At 42.5% G+C, this 19,038-nt stretch overlaps 1 protein-coding gene across 2 annotated transcripts in view; it reads right to left on the reverse strand.

The window, feature by feature from the left end:
* sipa1l3 (signal-induced proliferation-associated 1 like 3) overlaps positions 1-19,038 on the reverse strand; it is a 69,443-nt gene that overhangs the window by 19,557 nt on the left and 30,848 nt on the right. Inside the window, exons 2-8 of one of the 2 annotated variants that reach the window (XM_035154842.2) lie at positions 17,096-17,179; positions 8,554-9,289; positions 7,185-8,154; positions 4,883-5,013; positions 2,244-2,432; positions 1,495-1,669; positions 184-287 (exon numbers count right to left, since the gene is read on the reverse strand). In XM_035154842.2, coding sequence (XP_035010733.2) covers positions 184-287; positions 1,495-1,669; positions 2,244-2,432; positions 4,883-5,013; positions 7,185-8,154; positions 8,554-9,039 — 2,055 coding nt within the window. In that variant the 5' untranslated portion in view covers positions 9,040-9,289; positions 17,096-17,179. Of the gene's footprint in view, positions 1-183; positions 288-1,494; positions 1,670-2,243; positions 2,433-4,882; positions 5,014-7,184; positions 8,155-8,553; positions 9,290-9,455; positions 9,477-17,095; positions 17,180-19,038 lie in introns of those variants that run through there. The other variant, XM_035154843.2, reaches the window with a different exon arrangement.

Below are 19,038 nucleotides of genomic sequence, written 5' to 3' on the forward strand. Positions count from 1 at the left end.
TGCTGGGGAAGAGGCTTTAACTAACAACCACATACAGAGTTTGAAAGGCTTTGGGAGACAAAGGGTCGTCGTGGGTTTCCTTTTTTAGCGGTACACGCCCGTGTTTGACCTGCAGCGCAGCACGCAGCACGCAGCCCCAGGTGACGCTGCTGTATCTAGGTCAGGGTGCTCATAAGCTCTTACCTGCTGTGGGTTGTTGGGCATATACGGCAGCATGGTGGACACGTGGAACATGACCTCATAGCCCTGGTAGGTGGTGTACAGGGAGTGGGTGCCCGTGGAGTCCGCTGGAAGGAGGAGGAGAGATATTTTAATTTCACGCCAGAAGTTTGCAAGTACAGATTCACAGTGTGATGTGTGAAATCACATTCACAGGGATCATGAGGGCTCACAGACTGTCACTCTGCTTCTCCTGGGGTTGTGATACTTGGCCCGTCCTGTTCCTCACAGCTTTATTCAGACATGACAGGAGCATTACTGAAACGTCTCACTGCTGGAGAAGAGCTGGGAGCATTTTCTCTTCTCTCAAAGGCTGCATCAATAAAGGATATAAAAATGTGTTCTGGCGTTTAAGACTTGATTTACTACTTCTCCTGCTTCGCTCCAGTGAATATCTTCATAGTTTTCTTTTACGTTTCTTTGATTTACATAAGGAGGTAGTCACTATTGTCACAGTAGGAGCTGTTTGGTTTGTTTTTTTATTTCTCTTATGCTCTGCACTGCGAGGGAAAATAAATCATTTTCATAGACTGATCTGGTGTGAGAGGAATCTCCTACACAACATAAAATTGCTAATTCACAGTGTTTCATAGTTTATTCAACTGGTCCATTTATCACCTCCACCGAGGGGGTTATGCTTTCACCCCTGTCTGTTTATTAGTTGTTATTTGTTTGCCAGCAAGATTACACAAAAACTACTAGATGGATTACTACTAAACTACAGTTTAAAGAATCCATTAAACTTTGGAGCAGATCCGGATCAGGAGAAGATCCAGGATTTTTTTTAACTTTCAACATTTTAATTTTTTTTTACATTTTCACCACATTTAGGGGACTGGTATCTATTAGTATGTGCAATTTGATGCCGCTTGATTGAATATAATGGGACATGGCTCTGATGAGTGCCAATCTAGTATAGTGTTATTAATAATAACAAAAAAGATGTGCATACTTGACTTTGTGCTGCTCTGGCCGGACATAATGTGTTGTTCACGGTGTCAGTAAAATTAACCAGTTCTGTTGCCAGGAATTTACCAAGATATAAAACTGTCATCACATATTAGTGTTGATATCCAGCCCAAGCAGGTCCCGACAGATGCAGACAAAGACTTTGAAATGATATTCGTGTTCGGGTCGGGTTCGGACACAAAAAAACAGAATGCCTGTCAGGTTCGGTTAATGCTCGGTGAGTTTTCCCTCAGGCTCAGTTGGGTTCCCCGGGCCCTGACTCTACATCACATGTACAAAAAGAGGTGCATGTCTGAAAGCACTTACTCTTTGTGTCGAGCTGGGCGGCGTATTTGGTGAACCCTTTTAAAAGCACCTGCTCCCCCAGCAGCTCCAGGAAGGTAGAGAAGGCAGGTGACGCCTCCTCGTTGTTGTACATCTCTTCCTCGGTGCTCTGGCCTGCGCGGCACAGCAGAACTCCCACCTTGTGCTTCTGACTTAACTACAAGGCAGAGGAGAGATAACGCTAACGTTACAAACACGCTCACACAACCCTGACACAAACAGATGGAAAAGATAAACTGTTAGAGGAAAAAATATATAACCCTAACGTACTGTTTACACACACGCATGCACGCGCACACACACACACAAACAGATGACAGTTTCATTGTTGTATAAACCACTTGCACATACAACAAAAAGCCTGCTGCTGGCAAAACACCTCCACCTTACACGTCACCCTCTGTAAAGTAAAAGGTGAGATAACATTGCTAAACATTTAAGTTTTTATAGTACACTCAAACACACCACGCCCTGCTTCACACAGCTTTCACTGCCCTTAGCCCAAATTTTATACTTTGCTCCCACACAAAATTAGTCATTCGGGTTTCTTTGCTTTGCAGTCGTTTCAGTCTGTCTGTCTGTTACTGACTGAATAGGTAAACTTCCTGTATTTGGCCCGAGGACAATTTGAACGGGGGTATTGTTCCTGCTGGGATCAACCGTCCAACTTCTGGTTTTATTGCACAAGACTGAAAATAAAATGTCAATACAGTCACAGACAGTTAACTCACCCCCTGTTCATCCAGCTTTAGGAGCTGCTCTGTGACTTTGGGTGTGCTGAGAGCCAGTCTCAAACAGGACACGCTGAGCTCGGGAACCACCTGCTCCAGGACCTCTTTGAGCGGCAGACCCCGCACCGTGCCGTGTCTCCCCGTAGACGCCACTGCATCCTCTAAAATGGAGCCTCGCAGGGTCACCAACTGTAAAGAGGGAAAGAACAAGAACTGTAAACGGAAAGCACAGTGACGTTTTTAAAACTATAAATGTTTCAAATCAGCCTGAAAATTTCAAGAGATTAATGTATTTTCTGCAAACTCCATTATGTTGATTTGAACCCTGAGTACGACACAATAACAAACACCTAAAATGCTTTTAGGTTGAATCTTTCACACGATCACAACATGTTTAACATCTACATGTATATAGCTGTCTATGTCTGAGTATTACTGGTGTTACGATAGTTGTATTGGTCCTGGTTTTCCTTCACAGAAAAGTCTACGGTCAGACTGAGCTACTGTACAGGACCACAGGTAATATAAAGGAGAAACATTAGACAGTCTCACAGCTCATAACAGTAACACACTGCCCTGAAGCCGCAGAGTCCACACACACACACAGAAGGTTGTGTGTGTGTGTGTTTTAAGTCTGGCAGTATTGTGTGTTAATATTCTGCTCAGCATTGTGCTGCCACAGTGTGCTGCTCCCTGGTGAGGGAAATTGACCTGCTTCAAAACAGTAAGACTATAATAACCTCAGATAACACACACACACACACACACACACACACACACACACACACACACACACACACACACACACACACACACACACACACACACACACACACACACACACACACACACACACACACACACACACACACACACACACACACACACACAGAGGTTCATTAAAGATGCATGGCAGACTCTGGAGCTGGCAGGGGCCGTAGAGGCAGTTGAACCTCAGAGAATCGGGGTCTGCCAGAGAGAAATGAATCCTGATTGACACAGCAGAAGTTATGGAGCTATCGTTTCTACTCGTCAGCGGAGTGGGCAACGCAGTGTGAGCGTAATGTTTGACGGAGGGGGAGAGAATGGGGGGCTTCGCTCCACCTTGCTGTGTCAGCACCGCTGCACAGAATTAGAAGACTTGAGGGGGTGGATATTTGAGAGAGGCTGTGGCTTGAGGGGCTAAAGAATAGTCTGCAATCAATCTCTCTTTTTCTGTGTGGGAACAGTAGGCCTGGGTGAACTGCTGGTGTCTGTTAACCGAGCTCTGTATACTTAGAAGGCAGAGGGGCTCCATTGTTGTACCATGGCTAAGTGATGTGGCCAGGCAGCCATGTAATCCAGCTAAAAACAACACCTCAACAGAAACACAGAGGAACACGCTCAGACAAAGACGGCGAGAACACAATGAACGCAGGCAAACTCCTCTGTTTGTCTCAGTGACCTTGATAATGCCCGACAGGTGTTTATATAATACATATTGAGCAGATTAAACCAACAGAGAGGTGAGACCTCTGTGACCCAGCTTACGAAGTCTTCACTATAAACGTCCAACAACAAAAAAAGACTAAAAAACATTTAGTCGATTGTTGGAAAATTAGTCTGCGAATATTTTAAGATAAAAACCAAAGGTTCCATCTTCTCAAAGATGAATATTTGCCCATTTTCCTGCTTTTCTAGGAAAGAAAACTGAGATTGTTTGGCAAAACAAAAGTATCAATTTTAAGACACTGGGAAACTGGAACATTTTTAAGCATATAAAATTATCAACTACCCCACACGTCCTCTGTGAACACTTAAAGCTAATGGAATGTATTTTAAATTGCCTGCATGTAAAACAAACAGTAGGAAGATTGGTTTTGTTCCAAAAACCATTACACACTTGTGAACAGCAAGAGTACACAGTGATAAAAGCACTTACTTTTAACATCTGCTCTTGTTGAAACATTATATGTGCCTTTGTGGTGCTGGACTTTGTTGCCACCTATGGACTTATACCATTTCTTGTGTATTTTGAAGTTTGATTCTGTTTTTGGATTATTATTATTTGTTTAGGCAAGTTATCTATGTGTTATCTAGGTGCTGTGTGTCTCGGCCTCAAAATGCAACTTGAGGCACAAATAAAGTATCTTGAATTTAATTTCTTTCTTTTTCTTTTTTCTGAAACTTTACAGACTAAACAATTAATCAAGAACAAATCTGTAAAATCAATAATAGAATGGGCATTTGTTTTTACCTGCTTTTAATAAAATAATACTAAAAGAAAAGATAATTATGCTGGGTTCTCTGGAAGCTGAGTCAGCCAGAATCTTGATAACTAATCATCAGCCTATCATTTGATGATGATTATTTGTTTCATCAAAGTGGAAAGTGGTTGGGTGCACTCCCTCTGAGAGCAAGGCCAAACACTTTGGGCAGAGCAGCCAGTGTTTGGTTTGGCTTTAACGCAGCGAGTCTGGGCAGGTGGAATTTTCCACTGAGGAAGTGAGAGGGGGGGAGAGGGGGGAGGTTCTAATCAGAGCAGAGAGGGTGAGAAGAGTCGCAGGTGGAGAGGCTCGTTAAAATGAAAGTAGGTAAGGAAGTGAGTTGAGCGTTTACTCTCTGACTCATTACTGAGACATCAGTCACAAACGACAGACCTCGCTTGTCCTGACGATGAGGCGGTACAGGTACTGGTCTTTCAGGTCTTTGGTGTCTTCCAGTTTCTCCCTGCGGACGCTCACAGTCACTGGTCCCAGCTTTTCGTCTGTCCCGAAGTAGTTAGAGTGGTCTGGTGAAGGACAGATGTAGAGAACAAGGTTAGAGTTTGTGGTGAGGACACAAGGTTAATTCATTCATTTATGTTTAAACATGGGCTTGTGTTATATCTCTGGAAGGATACATAATATATGACGGGATGGATTTTATAAACAGACGAATAAGTAAACAAGACTCCAAATCTATCAAATCATTCAAACTAGTTTTTGATACTCGGTGATACAGATGCATTGGTGTCAGTTACAAAAATGTACTGAGGTTCAGAACCTAACTCTAATAAATGGATTAAAAACTACATAAAAGTACAACTACATGTGTTGTAAGATTGACAGCGGAGGGGCATTAAGTCAAGGACAAGACTAAGATAATGATATGTTATCTACGAATCAATACTCAGGTAATTAGAAAATCGATTCAGCTGACACAAGAATAACCCGGAGAAAATGATAATCAAGGTGCGGCTCACACACAAGAGACATTTCACTGATGTTGGAGATTTGTAAAAAAAATAAATAATGATAATTTTGACTTAATGGTTGACAATAGTCTGGAGAAAACTATGAAGGGAAAAATATGTCCTCAGTCTTACTCCATAGCAATTCAGGAAATGAACAAAATGTGGTGTTAACATTTTGTGACTGATTAGCAGTGATGGCATAACACAACATGTTCATCCATTAAGAGGCTGAGACGCTATCAACACACTTCACAAGCGTCTTGCACTTCCTCTTCTAAAGCTCTTAAGCTAAGCCGTGCTAATGCCAGCACCATCGGCATTGAGAGAGTCGAAACACAAATTGTACAGACACTCAAGGAGGAAAGTAGCTTGATAAGTAACTCCTCCTCTTCCTCACCACGCTAACTTGAATGAACCAGGATGACGTACATGCTAAGAGTCAGGGCTGCCTCTCCTCCACGCCATGTCCCGTGGTGAAAATGTCAAGTCTTCTGATGAAGCTTTTCTGACATGCACACAGGGCACAACACACACACACTGGCGTTCAGCTGGAAGCAAGCCAGCAGATGTACATATTTTTGGAACGATAACCTTTATCTGTTTGGCTGCAGGCCCGATCCTCACACACACACACACATCATCTGTCACTAATTAGGGTGAAGCCAGATGATGCTTGTCATTGGGAAGTTTCATCTACAGTATCTGAAGAGGTGATGTTGACAGGAAATGTCCACATGCACATGTACGGACAAGCAAACATTGGACACACACACTTCTTCCCGGTTGGTTGTGACACTGGAAACCAGCTGCACTGACTGACCACTGTGAAGTGCTACTTGTGATCATGCAGGAAGGCAGGTGGTGAATCATTCGCTCAGAGTCCAGTCCAACGGCAGGTACATGTGGAATAAGATCTCTGGGAGCGCTGCCAGTTTGGCTGCTCTGCTCAGCAGCTGGATATTAACACACCCATGATGATGTGAAGAGTGACTCTGGAGAGACACTGGCGCACAAACGACATCTACACTATCTAATTCACACACAGACTAGAATGGCGCTCACTGGAGTGCAGACATCTGCCAAGGCCCAACAGTCCCCTTATGAAAACAAATTTTAATTCACTAGATCTAGTGAACAAACCACAGACAAAAAACATAAAGGGTCCTAAATCAGAGTTCAAAAGTGGATCAGTATTGTAGAGAAGTTATGAGAAAGGGGAGAATATTTTGTATAATGTAAAAAAATACGGATAAACTGATAAATCACTAAATGTAATTTAAGAACCATCATAATTTCCTGAAGCCAAAAGTGACATCTTCAGCACAATCAGCATAAAACTAAAAAATATATATTTACTTTACAATGGTATGAATCAACGCACCAAAATATAAATTAATGTTTGAATAGTTAAACAGGTGAATCAAAAATAACTCACAAACTATTTTTTATTATTTTCATATACAAGATACATAGTAAAGGAAACTAATAATATTAAGTGTGCTGCTTTTTGCCATGAATATTGATGTGGTTATGTGTGGTTACTTGACCTCTATCAATTGTAAAGTAAAATGATTATCGTAATTATAGATAAATAAATCATTGCTGCTCAAAAGTACAGATAATGAAAGTAATCTTTGGTTGCCAAGATTCTAAAAGTTGTTTGACTGATTAATCATTGTGTCCAGTGTTCTCAGTAATTTATGTCTTTGTGTGTGAGACAGTTTTACCTTTGCCATGGAAGTAGTCTCTGTAGTACCTGGCCCCCAGGTCTACATGTTCTATGCTGTACAGTTTCAGTCTGTCCAGTCTTGTAACCTGCTGTTCAATAGGCACCTCCAGCACTGAGACGCTGGCATTACTCCTCCTCAGCCACCCTCTTCCTCCCTCTCCTCCTCCATCTCCTCCTCGCTCTGCTGACGAGCTGAGGAAGCTGATGTTGCGCTCCCCGTGGCCCCCGATCTCATTGAGGAAGTGTGGGCAGCAGAGGAGCAATTGGCTGGAGCTGGGGGCTCCAAGTGGGCCATCCAGAGGGTCCATGCTCAGGGAGGGTGTTGTGGCAGGTTCGAGGCTCATAGTCAGGTCTTCAATGCTGGAGTAAACTGGCTCGTTCGCACTAGGAGCAGAGGACCTGGAGATGGACAGGGACACTGAGGCAGCTGATGCCCCAGTGGCAGTGTTCCTCCTCTGGGTGGCATAGCCCCGCTGAGCCGCCGCTTCGTGGAGGTCAAACAGGATGCTCTGGGCGTCAAAGTGGACAAAGCTCTTTGGGCACACCCACTGTTTGTAGGAGCCATCTGTTGAACCGTCATTAGTCTCTCCTTTTCCTCCGTCCAGCTCCCCTCTGCTCGAGCTGCGAAGTTTCCTGAACAAAGACGAGGTGCCCAGTGACGACTCCGTGCCTCCACTTTTCTTCCTCACCCTCTCAGCTCCGTCCTTCTTTCCTGTCCCTCTGTCGTCTCCACCTGTGGGACCAGGTGATGGAGCAGAGGGAAGCGGTGCACTTGGTGGCGAGTCTGGAGCACGCAGCAGCTCCCCGAGGCGTACGGGTGCTGAGCTGCGCTGGTCAGGCCTCTCCTGGTGGAACTGGTTGAGCATGTCGAAGAAGCTCTGCTCAGAGATGCCCTGGATGTCGATGGAGGAGGTGCTGCCGTACTCTCTGAACAGGATCCCCATCCCACCACCTCCACGAGTCTCCACCTTGGATCAGAAAGGAGAGTGAATTTTCCGTCTCTGATGACATATATACAGTTAGTTCTCAAAAAACCTGTTAGGTTAATTCCAAACAAACTCTGTGTTTGTACATTTGGCTCTACTTGTTTGGACTGATTAATTAATTATAAAAATGTATTGTCGGACAGGGAAGAGTGATAGAAACAATCTATACTGTAAATATTTTAACAAAATCATCTGGTAGCAGGCATGTGCATCACCACATGCACATCTTTTTCATAATGTGTTAAAACAGAGGTAAGATGTGCACTTTTGGCAATTGTAGTAAGTCAATAAGAACACAAATCAAAGAAAACTAAAAGTCATGTTTCATATTTTTTGGTAGTTTGGAGCAGATGAACCAAACTACCGGTGTTTAAGACTCACCTCATTCTCATCCTGCTCGCTGAGCGTCACTTCACTGTTGGAGCGCTGTCGTAACGGTGGGAAAACTCTCAGACTCAAAGGTGAACCTCTTTCTCCTCCAAAGCCCCCGACCCTGAACTCATCCCTTGACCGTCGTCGTGGCAACCTTGCGACTCCTCCCCGCACCAACCCGACATCAGATGACAAGAGAGATGATGAAAGTGAGGTGGAGCAGTCGTCTCCATAGTGATTGCTGCCAATTTGCCCATTCTCAATGAGCGACTCTCGGGACTGTGCACGACGCGGAGGCCACTCCGCGATCCGCGCTCGAACGCCCATCTTGGGCACGGACATGCGTGGCAGGATGGCAAGGTCTGTGAGGAATGGGTGGCCATTGGGGGTGTGACGAAATGGAGTGTGCTGGGGCAACACCCCTCCTCCTCCTCCTCCTCCATCCAGAAGGTCCGAGGAGGTGCAAGTGACCCCTCTGTCTCTGTAGTTGTTCATGGCTCCCCAGGAGAGCTCAGGGCTGTGGGGCAGGGGGCTGGCATCCCATGTCTGGAGGGGTGCTGGGGAGGAGGGAGAGAAGGGGCCCCACACAGACTCTGCTGACAGTGCTTCGGCCTCTAGCTCCCAAAAACATTGCCTTCAACCTGCAGGGTGTGAAAGACTTCACTGGTCCATGATGGACCAGAATCAGTGAGGACCAGTTCTCCTCTTATTCTTCTTCGCTGAATATTTGCTGAATATTTTCACCCTGAGAAAAAAAAAAAAGGAATAAACAATCATTCCAACAAATCAGTTTCGCACATTTGGCACAAAAAAATCTAAAACCAAAACAAATTAGAATTCAAATACTGGAACATTTTTAACAAACAAAAACTGAGCACTGAAACCAGAAAAGACTCAAGAGTCAACTCAACTGTAAACCAGCGTGAGGCTGATAAGCCAGAGAGAGAGAGAGAGAGAAAATGAGGTGAAGGATGTGACGCAGGATTTCTCCCATTGAGGCTAATCTTCAGGAGGCTGACAAGGGACATTATTATCACACACACACACACTGTGCTCTCAAGCGCATGTGCGTGCTCACAAAATCACCCATATACCCACAGGACATGAAGGCTGCGGTGACGATGCAGTGTAGCTCGTGACTGATTTTGTCATCATGCTGACACTGATCTCCACGCGGTTGAGACACAGAAACATGTTTTCTCTCCATTTATAAATAACAAAATTCATGTTTTTTGTATAATGCAAAAAAAGTTTTTTCTTAAACCTATACACAGACTCCAATATATCTGTGATAGGCTGAGGTAAGATGAGCTCTATGGCAGAGCTCCAGAAATACTGTCAGATTGGTTTTAATCCTCACACTCTACTTGTCCATCATAGGACAAAGAGCTTCTACTTCAGCTGCTGTAGTGAACAGTAGAGACAGTGCTTAACAGGTCTGATGGTGCTGAATGAAGAAAAAGAAACAAAGTCTTATACAACACAATTCTCTCTCAAATAATGCAGCTGGACACAAAAACCAGTGTAAGAGCATATGGCAGGCTATATCAAAGAATTTTTAATAAATCACATAACTCAAAACGCAATAGGGCCAACGTGATGATAACAGTTTGTGGGGTGGTTTAGATATTCTGAATGAGAGCTTCAGCAAAATGCCATCTCTGCTCTAGTGCTGCTACTTTCCCCTTTCTGTCTAATCTCATTCTCTATTTTAGGTCTCTGTTCTGGGATTAAAGTTCCTTATCTACACAAGTCTCTGCTCAAAGCGACAAAGTTATTCACATATCTACACTAAGTGTTTTCAGAGAGCAAACATACACCGTCTGAAAAATGCCTCTGTTGTGTGTATATGTGGAGGGATTAAGCACATTTATATGCAACATGCACACACGCACTCACACACCTTGCTCTTGTTGGAATCCAGCCTTCCTATACCATGCTATTAACACAACTCTCATGAAAACCCAATGATTCTGGGTCTGTTTGCATTAAATCCTGTATTATAGAATTGAACCACAAATAACATTTCATTAAACGCTAGTTACTGAAGCATTTTCCTCATCAGCTTTTATTCAGATTGACCTTTTAAAATTTCACAACTTCAAAGCTCTTTTCCACGATGAATCAGACAGGAGCGGATTATGATTCAGCCACCGCCCACCCGCTCTCACATGCACGCACACAATGTTTCACTGTATAATCAGTTGGACTAAAGTTTAACCACATTCAAATTTAGGCACTTTCACAGATACTGCTGTTAAAACACTGGTTCAAGCCCTAAGCTTCACTTTCGTGGAGAGAGGAGCTAAATACTTGATTCTTTCCAGTAAGTCTAACAGCCGACACAGTTCATACAATAGGAACAACTTTGCTGTGAAAACAAATCTGTGCTTGTTTCTCTCCAGCTGCCTCAGAATCTCACAAATGTCGACTTCTGGGCCGTGATCTTGTTATGAAGTCCAATTTGCATAAAGTTGAGCTTTTCCGTTGATTCGAGGCAGCTCAGAGTGGTTTGTGTGTTTCCTGGTACACAACGTCTTCTTTTATGATACACAATGTCTTTGCTGAACTCATTTCTGGCCCCAAGACTGTATTACTCAGTCACTCATACACGCAGCATCAACAAAACTCATTCACAGCAAATAAAATCCCCAATTCGTCATCGGGCCACACTAATGTATCGTGTCTTTGTTTATGGCGGACCAAAGGCACTTCATGTCCAAAGGCTCCCACTCTGATCATGCTTTCTGACAGAGTCTTTCCTCATCAGGAGAGCTGTCCTGTGATCCACTATCAGGCCCAATCCTCCATTGTCCAGCCCCAGCTGCAGGAGCTGCGTGCAGAATGGCTTTATTATGTGGCTGAGGTGCCTGATGAGAGAGGTGGTGGAGAGAATGGGGTTTGCTCTTTATTGGTGACTTCTGTCAGCACAGAGCCCATCAGTGAGAAACACACACACAGACACAGTGACAGATAGAGACTGGAAGACTTTTTCCCCCCTGTGAGACAGTTGATATGTGAGATGTTTCTCACAACATCAATACAACAAGACTGTCGACAGCCATGCTAGAGGCTCTGTGAGGTTTAACTAATGCACAGTGGAGCTTTGAGCTAAATATTTGCGTCAACATGCTAATACACCCACAATGACAATAGAAATGCTAAAGCAAGGATCTGCAATACACACACTTAATTCGGATGGGAATGACATTAGTTTAACATGTATTTGGTCACACACAAAAGTATTGAATATTTGATCTGAAGATGGCACTAGTTGATAATAAGCATTATCAGATTTTTTTGCCCACTTAGGGGCAGCATAGACAAGCTGGGAACACAACACTGACATATCACATTTTGGTGAAAATGTTCCTTTTAGCCTTTTTTGGCCTCTATCAAATATAAATATGTGACTGATATCTTATCTTAGCTGCTAAATCCTCCACTAAATACAAAGTCATGTATTTTGATGCTGAGCAGGGGGTGTACGTGGTTTTTTGGAGCTTTGGAGCTGAAAACGTTCTCTAGCAGCCAAAAAGTATGACATAAGAGAAGTTTCACATCAGACAGATAATGAGCTGAAACTCGCCCCAGAGCTCTGTTAAGACAAGCAAAGCCACAGTTTGTTTCTCTGTTGGTTCATCACTACTAGTAACCCATTTCACATTGTCTCTTGATGTACTGTTATTATAAACAATATAAATCACCACTGCTTAAGGGCTCATTAAAGTTATTAGAATTTACCCTGAGGGTTCCATGAATGTCTGAACCAAATACCACAGCAATCCTTTCAATAGTTGTAGAGACATTTCACTCAAAGCCACAAATAAATCTCATGGTGGCGCAAGATGAAAGTCAGATACCAAAGTCCTTCAGGTTCATCCTCTGAGAAGCATGAACGTCTGTATAAAAATGTTGCTGTTGAGACATCTGGACTGACCGACCATTGTAAATCAATAGAGCCACATTTCTATCTGTAAGCTTACCGGTCAGTCAACTTGTTACAGATGTGCCTCAAGCCTGGTGTAGTAATACTATACTTTTACCACATCTAAAAAGCTTATCCTTTTTCTTTTTGTCTGTGTATAAGCTGTCTTTTAACCAGTGACCAGGTAATAAACTAAGTAAATTACTTTAATTTGCGGCAATTATGGTTGATGGACTGTTATCTTAATAGTACCTGATAATACAAAAGGACAGATAGTCCCAAAAGACTATCAGGAAACCAAACATTCAGACTTTGACTAGAAGTTTCACGTTTTTGTGGGGTGGGGCAGATGGCAAGCAGCTTGGGTGTGTTCAAAGTAAGGCACTTCTTTTTAAGCCAATCAACAACATTATGAAATATGACTGATGACTACATACAAAAAAAATCCAAACAAAAAAACAGAAGAAGAACGATTCTCCGTCGGCTTCAGTGAGAACTGGGAAGACAACCAGCTTTAGTGCAGACTTCAGTGGATAAAAGTGCAGACATTTAATGCCTTTTAATTACTACATATAGTAGTGAGTTAGCTCTGGGATGTACCCAGTCATGCTCATTCCCTCTCCCTCCACACCCACACTGACTTGCCTTGCATGGTGCATGCTTGGCCCGTGCACCACAAACACACACGGAGGCTGGTAATTACCCTGGTTAGATGGTTGTAATGACAGAGTTAGCACAGGATCGCAGCTTCCAGAGGAATGAGTGTAATCGACATGGAGGAGGTGCCGCTGTTGCTGCTGCTCTGCCACAGTAATGTGGACAGACCTGAGATCAGTACGGAGTGTTACTGGGCTTGTCACAAACGGAAAAGGAACAGGGATGAGGAAGGATAGACCAGCGTTTCTGTCAGAGCCAAACAGCACATAGTCTAATTATATCTGCAGCAGGGATGTTGGCACCATGCACTTGAAAAAAATATACTTCAGTACATAGATCAAAAGAATCAACAACCATCTAAACAATAATTAAATGCAAACATAAACTAGCGTAACAATTAAAACAAACTCCCCAGACTTAAACAGTTAGTGTTAAACGTTTAGATCAAGCGAGTGATGACAAAGTGCGAGCTACATTCATTATGAGTTGGTTTGAAGAACAGATGGTGGTACATATGACTGGCAGACGGCAGACAGGAGCTGAGCAGAGCACGACACTGTAATACAACACAATACAGTACTGGCAGGGACACAAGGGGGGGACTCTCTTTCACGTCATCGTGACTTCTGAAGGACAGGACAGAGCGGGAGACCAGTGCCATCACAGGTCAGCCGCATCAAGTTAGAGCCAGATGATGTAATGAATTAAAAAATTCAAGACAGTTTTATTCAGGATATAACCTGAGGTCATATAAAACAGTTTGTAAGGTGTGTACTATTAACAACACAGAACCTTGTTTCTGTTAAATCCTCCAAACAAAATAAAAAGCAGAGCTGCAGACTTGAGATTCTGGCTGCGTTCGGAAAGTCCAAATAATCTACTTTCCTAACCACTATTCCTTGATGCCGATAGAATACGTCACAAGGTCAAGGAAGGATGTGAAAGCGAAGCCGTAAGGAGAGAGGAAAGGAGAACCATGGTGCGGAGAAAATTAGACTACTCTCATATAACAGAAGCTAAGCACAAAATGTACAGTACTATGTGCTGTAGGCCGCGCGCTGACAGTTATAATAAGGTTTCCTGTCCTAAATAAAATGACACATCTTGGGATAAAATGTTTTCAGTCTATACAGAGTCTTATCATCACTTACTCACAGGAAATAACAACAAAACACATTTCATTGAAAAGGAAAATAAAACAAACAGGACTGAAATGTGGAAATTATATAATGTGAGTGATATATACGTGGAGAGAATAATTTTGTGTGTGCATTCCATGATCGTGGGATCGAAATTACTTATTCGATCCCACGATTAATTAATTATGATGTTGTGAACTATAAGTACAAGAGCTATAAGGATTTTGTCCTTAGAATAAATAAGCAGTTTTTTTACATTTAAGTGGGTGTGTCCAGGTGCAACTATATAAGGTTGCGTCGCTTTAAATGTTGCGGCCGCAAAGAATTGTGGGGTGGCTTTTTCTCCTTTCCTTTCATAAAGGATGGTCTGAAGTTTTCCTTAAATATTAGTATTCAGATCTGAAAGGGTTGCAGCCTATAAGGAAGACTTGCAACTAAAATGTTTGAGAATAAAAAAACAGCACCTTAAAGAATTAGTAGAGCAAGAGTCTAAAATTAATAGCAATCAGTAAATTGCCAAAAGGGTCAGTCTTTAAAAGGGAGCGGTGGACGGGACGATGAGTTCAATGTTTCATTATTTCCTGTAGTAGAGCAGTCGGACTCATGATGAGAGGTTACAGAGTCTGTCTACGTTTTCCTAATGTCACTGAAGAGACGCACTGTTTTCCCATTACTAAAACAGATTCAACAAAAAACTGATTGTGGTCTGTAGGCGTACGTGACAAACAGCCGCAAGGCCCACAAAAGTCATGATTTTGCCTTAATGCTCCATCATTAGCGCAATTGGCCAAGCCTCATGATAGACTGCAAAATCAGTCGTAACAATGCATGGTTCAGGAAGCATTTTCAAACTTTTGAAGAAATTTAAACTCCGAGAAGGATGACATTTTAACCTGTTTAATGGTCATACCGACCACACAATGAAAGGACAGTGTGACTGGTACGGCCTGGAAATATCAAAACAATATTTTTATGGCATCTATATCACATTTATTGTCACAACTTCCCAGTCATATACAACAATGATTCCTAAAATATTGTTAATTGGTCATCAAACATGACCTAGATGAGCAGTAGACAGTGGAGGGTTGAATATATTAAAAAGGTCCACATATGAATTTTACCTCACGTCTGGAACAATGGAGATTGTTCTGCCAGCTTTTGCTACAGTAAAATACAAGTATAAGTAACATATGGCTTGGGAGAAAAAATATTCAAGACTCAGAGAGAAAAATTGAGTCCCATATACAGGCTGACCTGTGTCCGCTCCATCAACAACTAAACCTCTACAGGAAACTCTGAAAACAACATTGACATGTCAGAACGCTGGACTGGAAGGAAACACACAGCCAAAGCCTCGGACTCTGGTCTATATTGGGCTTGTAAGTGTGTTTGTCTTATCTGTAGGCGACATCTCTCCCTCTCAGACTGGAGCTGAACTGAGATGCAGCTCTCCCTGTCGCCCTGCTTTCCTCTCCACTCACTTTCCTCCTCCACAGTCTCTCTCGACCTCACTGTCATTGTCTCCATTGATTTCCGTCTACATTGTTTTGCTGAATCCCGCTGATGTCGCTAGTGTCACTTCTAACTGCCTGTTTGTCTGTCAAGCTGCCGTCCCATGACACTGACACAGCTCGGGAGGAGGAGGATGACGAGGAGGAAGACCAGAGGTTGGGGTGAAAAGAGCAAGACTCATTAAGCATGCGCGAACACACACAGTCAGAAACCCGCATTACAAGTACTATGATTTGCATCCAGTTGGAGGATTATAAATTGCAGCCCACATCACAGTTCATTATCATTGTTATTCACTCGTTTATCTGCGAGAGACAAATCAGAAGACTGGCGTCTGAGCTTTAAAGGAAAAACAGAGGGAAGGAGATGAGTATCTAAATGTTCAGATACTGCAGTGCTTCCATAAGATTTCCCTGGTGGTTTTACGTTTCCTGAAATAATCCAGTTCATCGTCCAAGACTTTTACTTTGAATTTCTCACAGGTGGAGGAGGGCAGAAGTCAACGTGCCGGGAGCTCCAGCTCAAGGGCATCTAAAGAGGGTAGAGACTCGCCAGCAGCGGTGTCATAAAGCACACATGTCTAATTGAACGATGGCCTTTCTTACATTAAGCAGATGTACTGAATAATATGAACACATTATCCTTAACGGTGCTTCTACAAGTAGTTTCAGAGATGAAAAATGTATTAATATATATGTTTTCCTAAACTTGGACTGTTGTTTGGAGAAGAAAACAAGAAATTTGATAAAGTCACCATGGGCTCAAAGAAACTGTGGTGGGCTGTTTACATGTTTTTATACCTAATCATTAATTGATTAGTTAAAGGGGACATAGCATGCAAATTCCACTTTGTTAGTGCTTCTACAGGTTAATGTGGGTATCTGGCATGTCTACCAACCCAAAAACTCTGGGGAAAAAACACTCGCGCGTTTTGTTATAGTTCCTCTAAGTCAGAAACGTCATGCTTGAGCGACTCGATTGCGCTTCCTGGGTATTGTGTCGTAACAAGGAACTGGAAGTCTCCCTACATGGTCTTGTTTGTTTGGGCAATTATTTGTTGGATAATACAAACAAAAAATGTCCATCACACATTCTGGAACTGGAATAATAACAACATAATAACTGACGGTAAATTACCCAACACAACCAACACAACCCACAACAAATGTCAGGTTTGAAGTCAGCTAATTGTTAGACTATGATTAATCTATCCCACTAAACTGTACAACTAAAATATACAATGGTCTGATGATGGATTAAATTGCACACCTTCAAAAACACAGACACACAACACAGTAGGTGTAAACATTACCTTGTTCTGCCTTCAGCTGCAGGTGAAACGGGTGTGGTGAGGTCTGACGTCACAATGCAGGAAGAGGAAGCCCCGTATTTTACTCTGTAGAAAAACGGATGTAGAAATGAAGTTTAGTGCTTTTCGGTGCTCTACACAGTTCAGCTCAAACTCTGGAGTTAATTTTCACAGTTATTAAAATAACTTAATGTTTTTTGCTTTGCATGTGTTATGAGTTTCGCTTGATGCATAACAGACACACGACAGACAGACTACATATGTCATATTGACGTTTTTTATGGTATTTCTCATAATCTGTGAGTGGCAGTTATAATTGAGGACATGCTTGTATGTGTGTTGCAGCAGAGCAGCTGTAATCAGTTCCACGCTCGTCAGATCATCGACGCACACACACACACACACACACACACACACACACACACACACACACACACACACACCACACCACACACACACACACACACACACTGTTTAAGAGGAGTCTGTACAAAGATGCCTGGGGTGGTCTATCTGTACTGTAAACACATTTGCATACACACACACACACACACTGGTTTGCACACAAACAGAGCTAAAAGACACCACTGTGGCCTCTGCAAAAACATATGTGGTTTATATCAGCTCAAATACTGAACCAGAAGTAATGTGCATTAAAAAAAAAACAGCTGAACCGCTACAGATGGAACAAATGACTGTGCCCCTGACTGTTTGTCTCCATCGACCTATGTCCCCATCATCATCTCTGTCCACCTTTTAGCTCTTTCTCATACAAAGATAGATGGATAGATGAATGGAAATATAGAAAAAAGAGGCAAAGTGAAGGAGGCTGTGCATTGTGATTAGAGGTCGGGGGCCTGTGAACAGGGGGGAGGGATCCTCAAGTACAAGTAGGACATAAAGAGCGGGTGAAGTGGGGCCAGAGGAGGGGGCTGGTGGGAATCAGCACACATAATGTCCTGAGGGGGAGGCCCATTACTGTCTGAAAAATGCATTTCTAATCAATACCGATCAATCAGGGTCCACTTATCCTGCCACGGCAAGCTTAATAACACTGTCCTTAACAGAGGGGTGGGAGCAGGGGTGGACAAGGGTCAGTGATTGTGTGTGATTGTCTATTTTCTACAGAAAGGCGTCAGCTCTTAACAAAGCTGGCATTATCATCATGGATTTAAGGCTCACGCTTCAATCTACTGCTCTGAAAATGAAATTAAACAGTAAGTGAAAACTTCCCAACAGTGGCATAGTGGAGTTCCCACCACAGACCTGCAGGGCCCCAGACCTTTCTGTCTGTGAGCAGCCACAGTCTGCAGCCATTATCACATACACTCAAGGACACGCATATACAATTGAGATCAAATTCCAAGTTACACCTACAGCTGCATGCATTACTTAAAGCCACATCTATTAGTCTTGTTGTTGACAGAAAGTTCATCTGCAATGATTTTGGTTGTATAATCTGCAGATTAATCAATAATGAAAACAATCATTAGTTATAGCCCTACTCACAAATTGACATTTGGAGTGATTTGAATAAAAACCCTCGTATGGTACTGCTTATGTTGAGATGAATTTAAACTAGCAGCATGTAAATTTTATGTAAATAGAATATTTCATATGTCTCCAAGTTCGGTTCAGTTTCAAGTACATTAAATCTAGTTGTAAGCAGATATAAGGAAATTTAAATGTTTATTAATGTAAAGTATTTGTGGAACAATTATAACTATTCCTATATCTTCCATTTTCTTACCATATAGTGAATCATTATTTGTCGATACATCAGCCTCCACTTATAGGTGCTATATAATACATTTATAAAAATTGCATATGGTTCAGACTGTTATAAACCATTTATTAAATGTCATTGAGCTGCTTATATATCTAAATGCAGGGACTTCAAGTAAAGTGTTACCTTTGTGTTTTTACCTCAAATTGGATCAAACAAA

Source organism: Hippoglossus stenolepis, chromosome 4 (genome assembly GCF_022539355.2).
Source record: "Hippoglossus stenolepis isolate QCI-W04-F060 chromosome 4, HSTE1.2, whole genome shotgun sequence".
NCBI lineage: Eukaryota > Metazoa > Chordata > Actinopteri > Pleuronectiformes > Pleuronectidae > Hippoglossus > Hippoglossus stenolepis.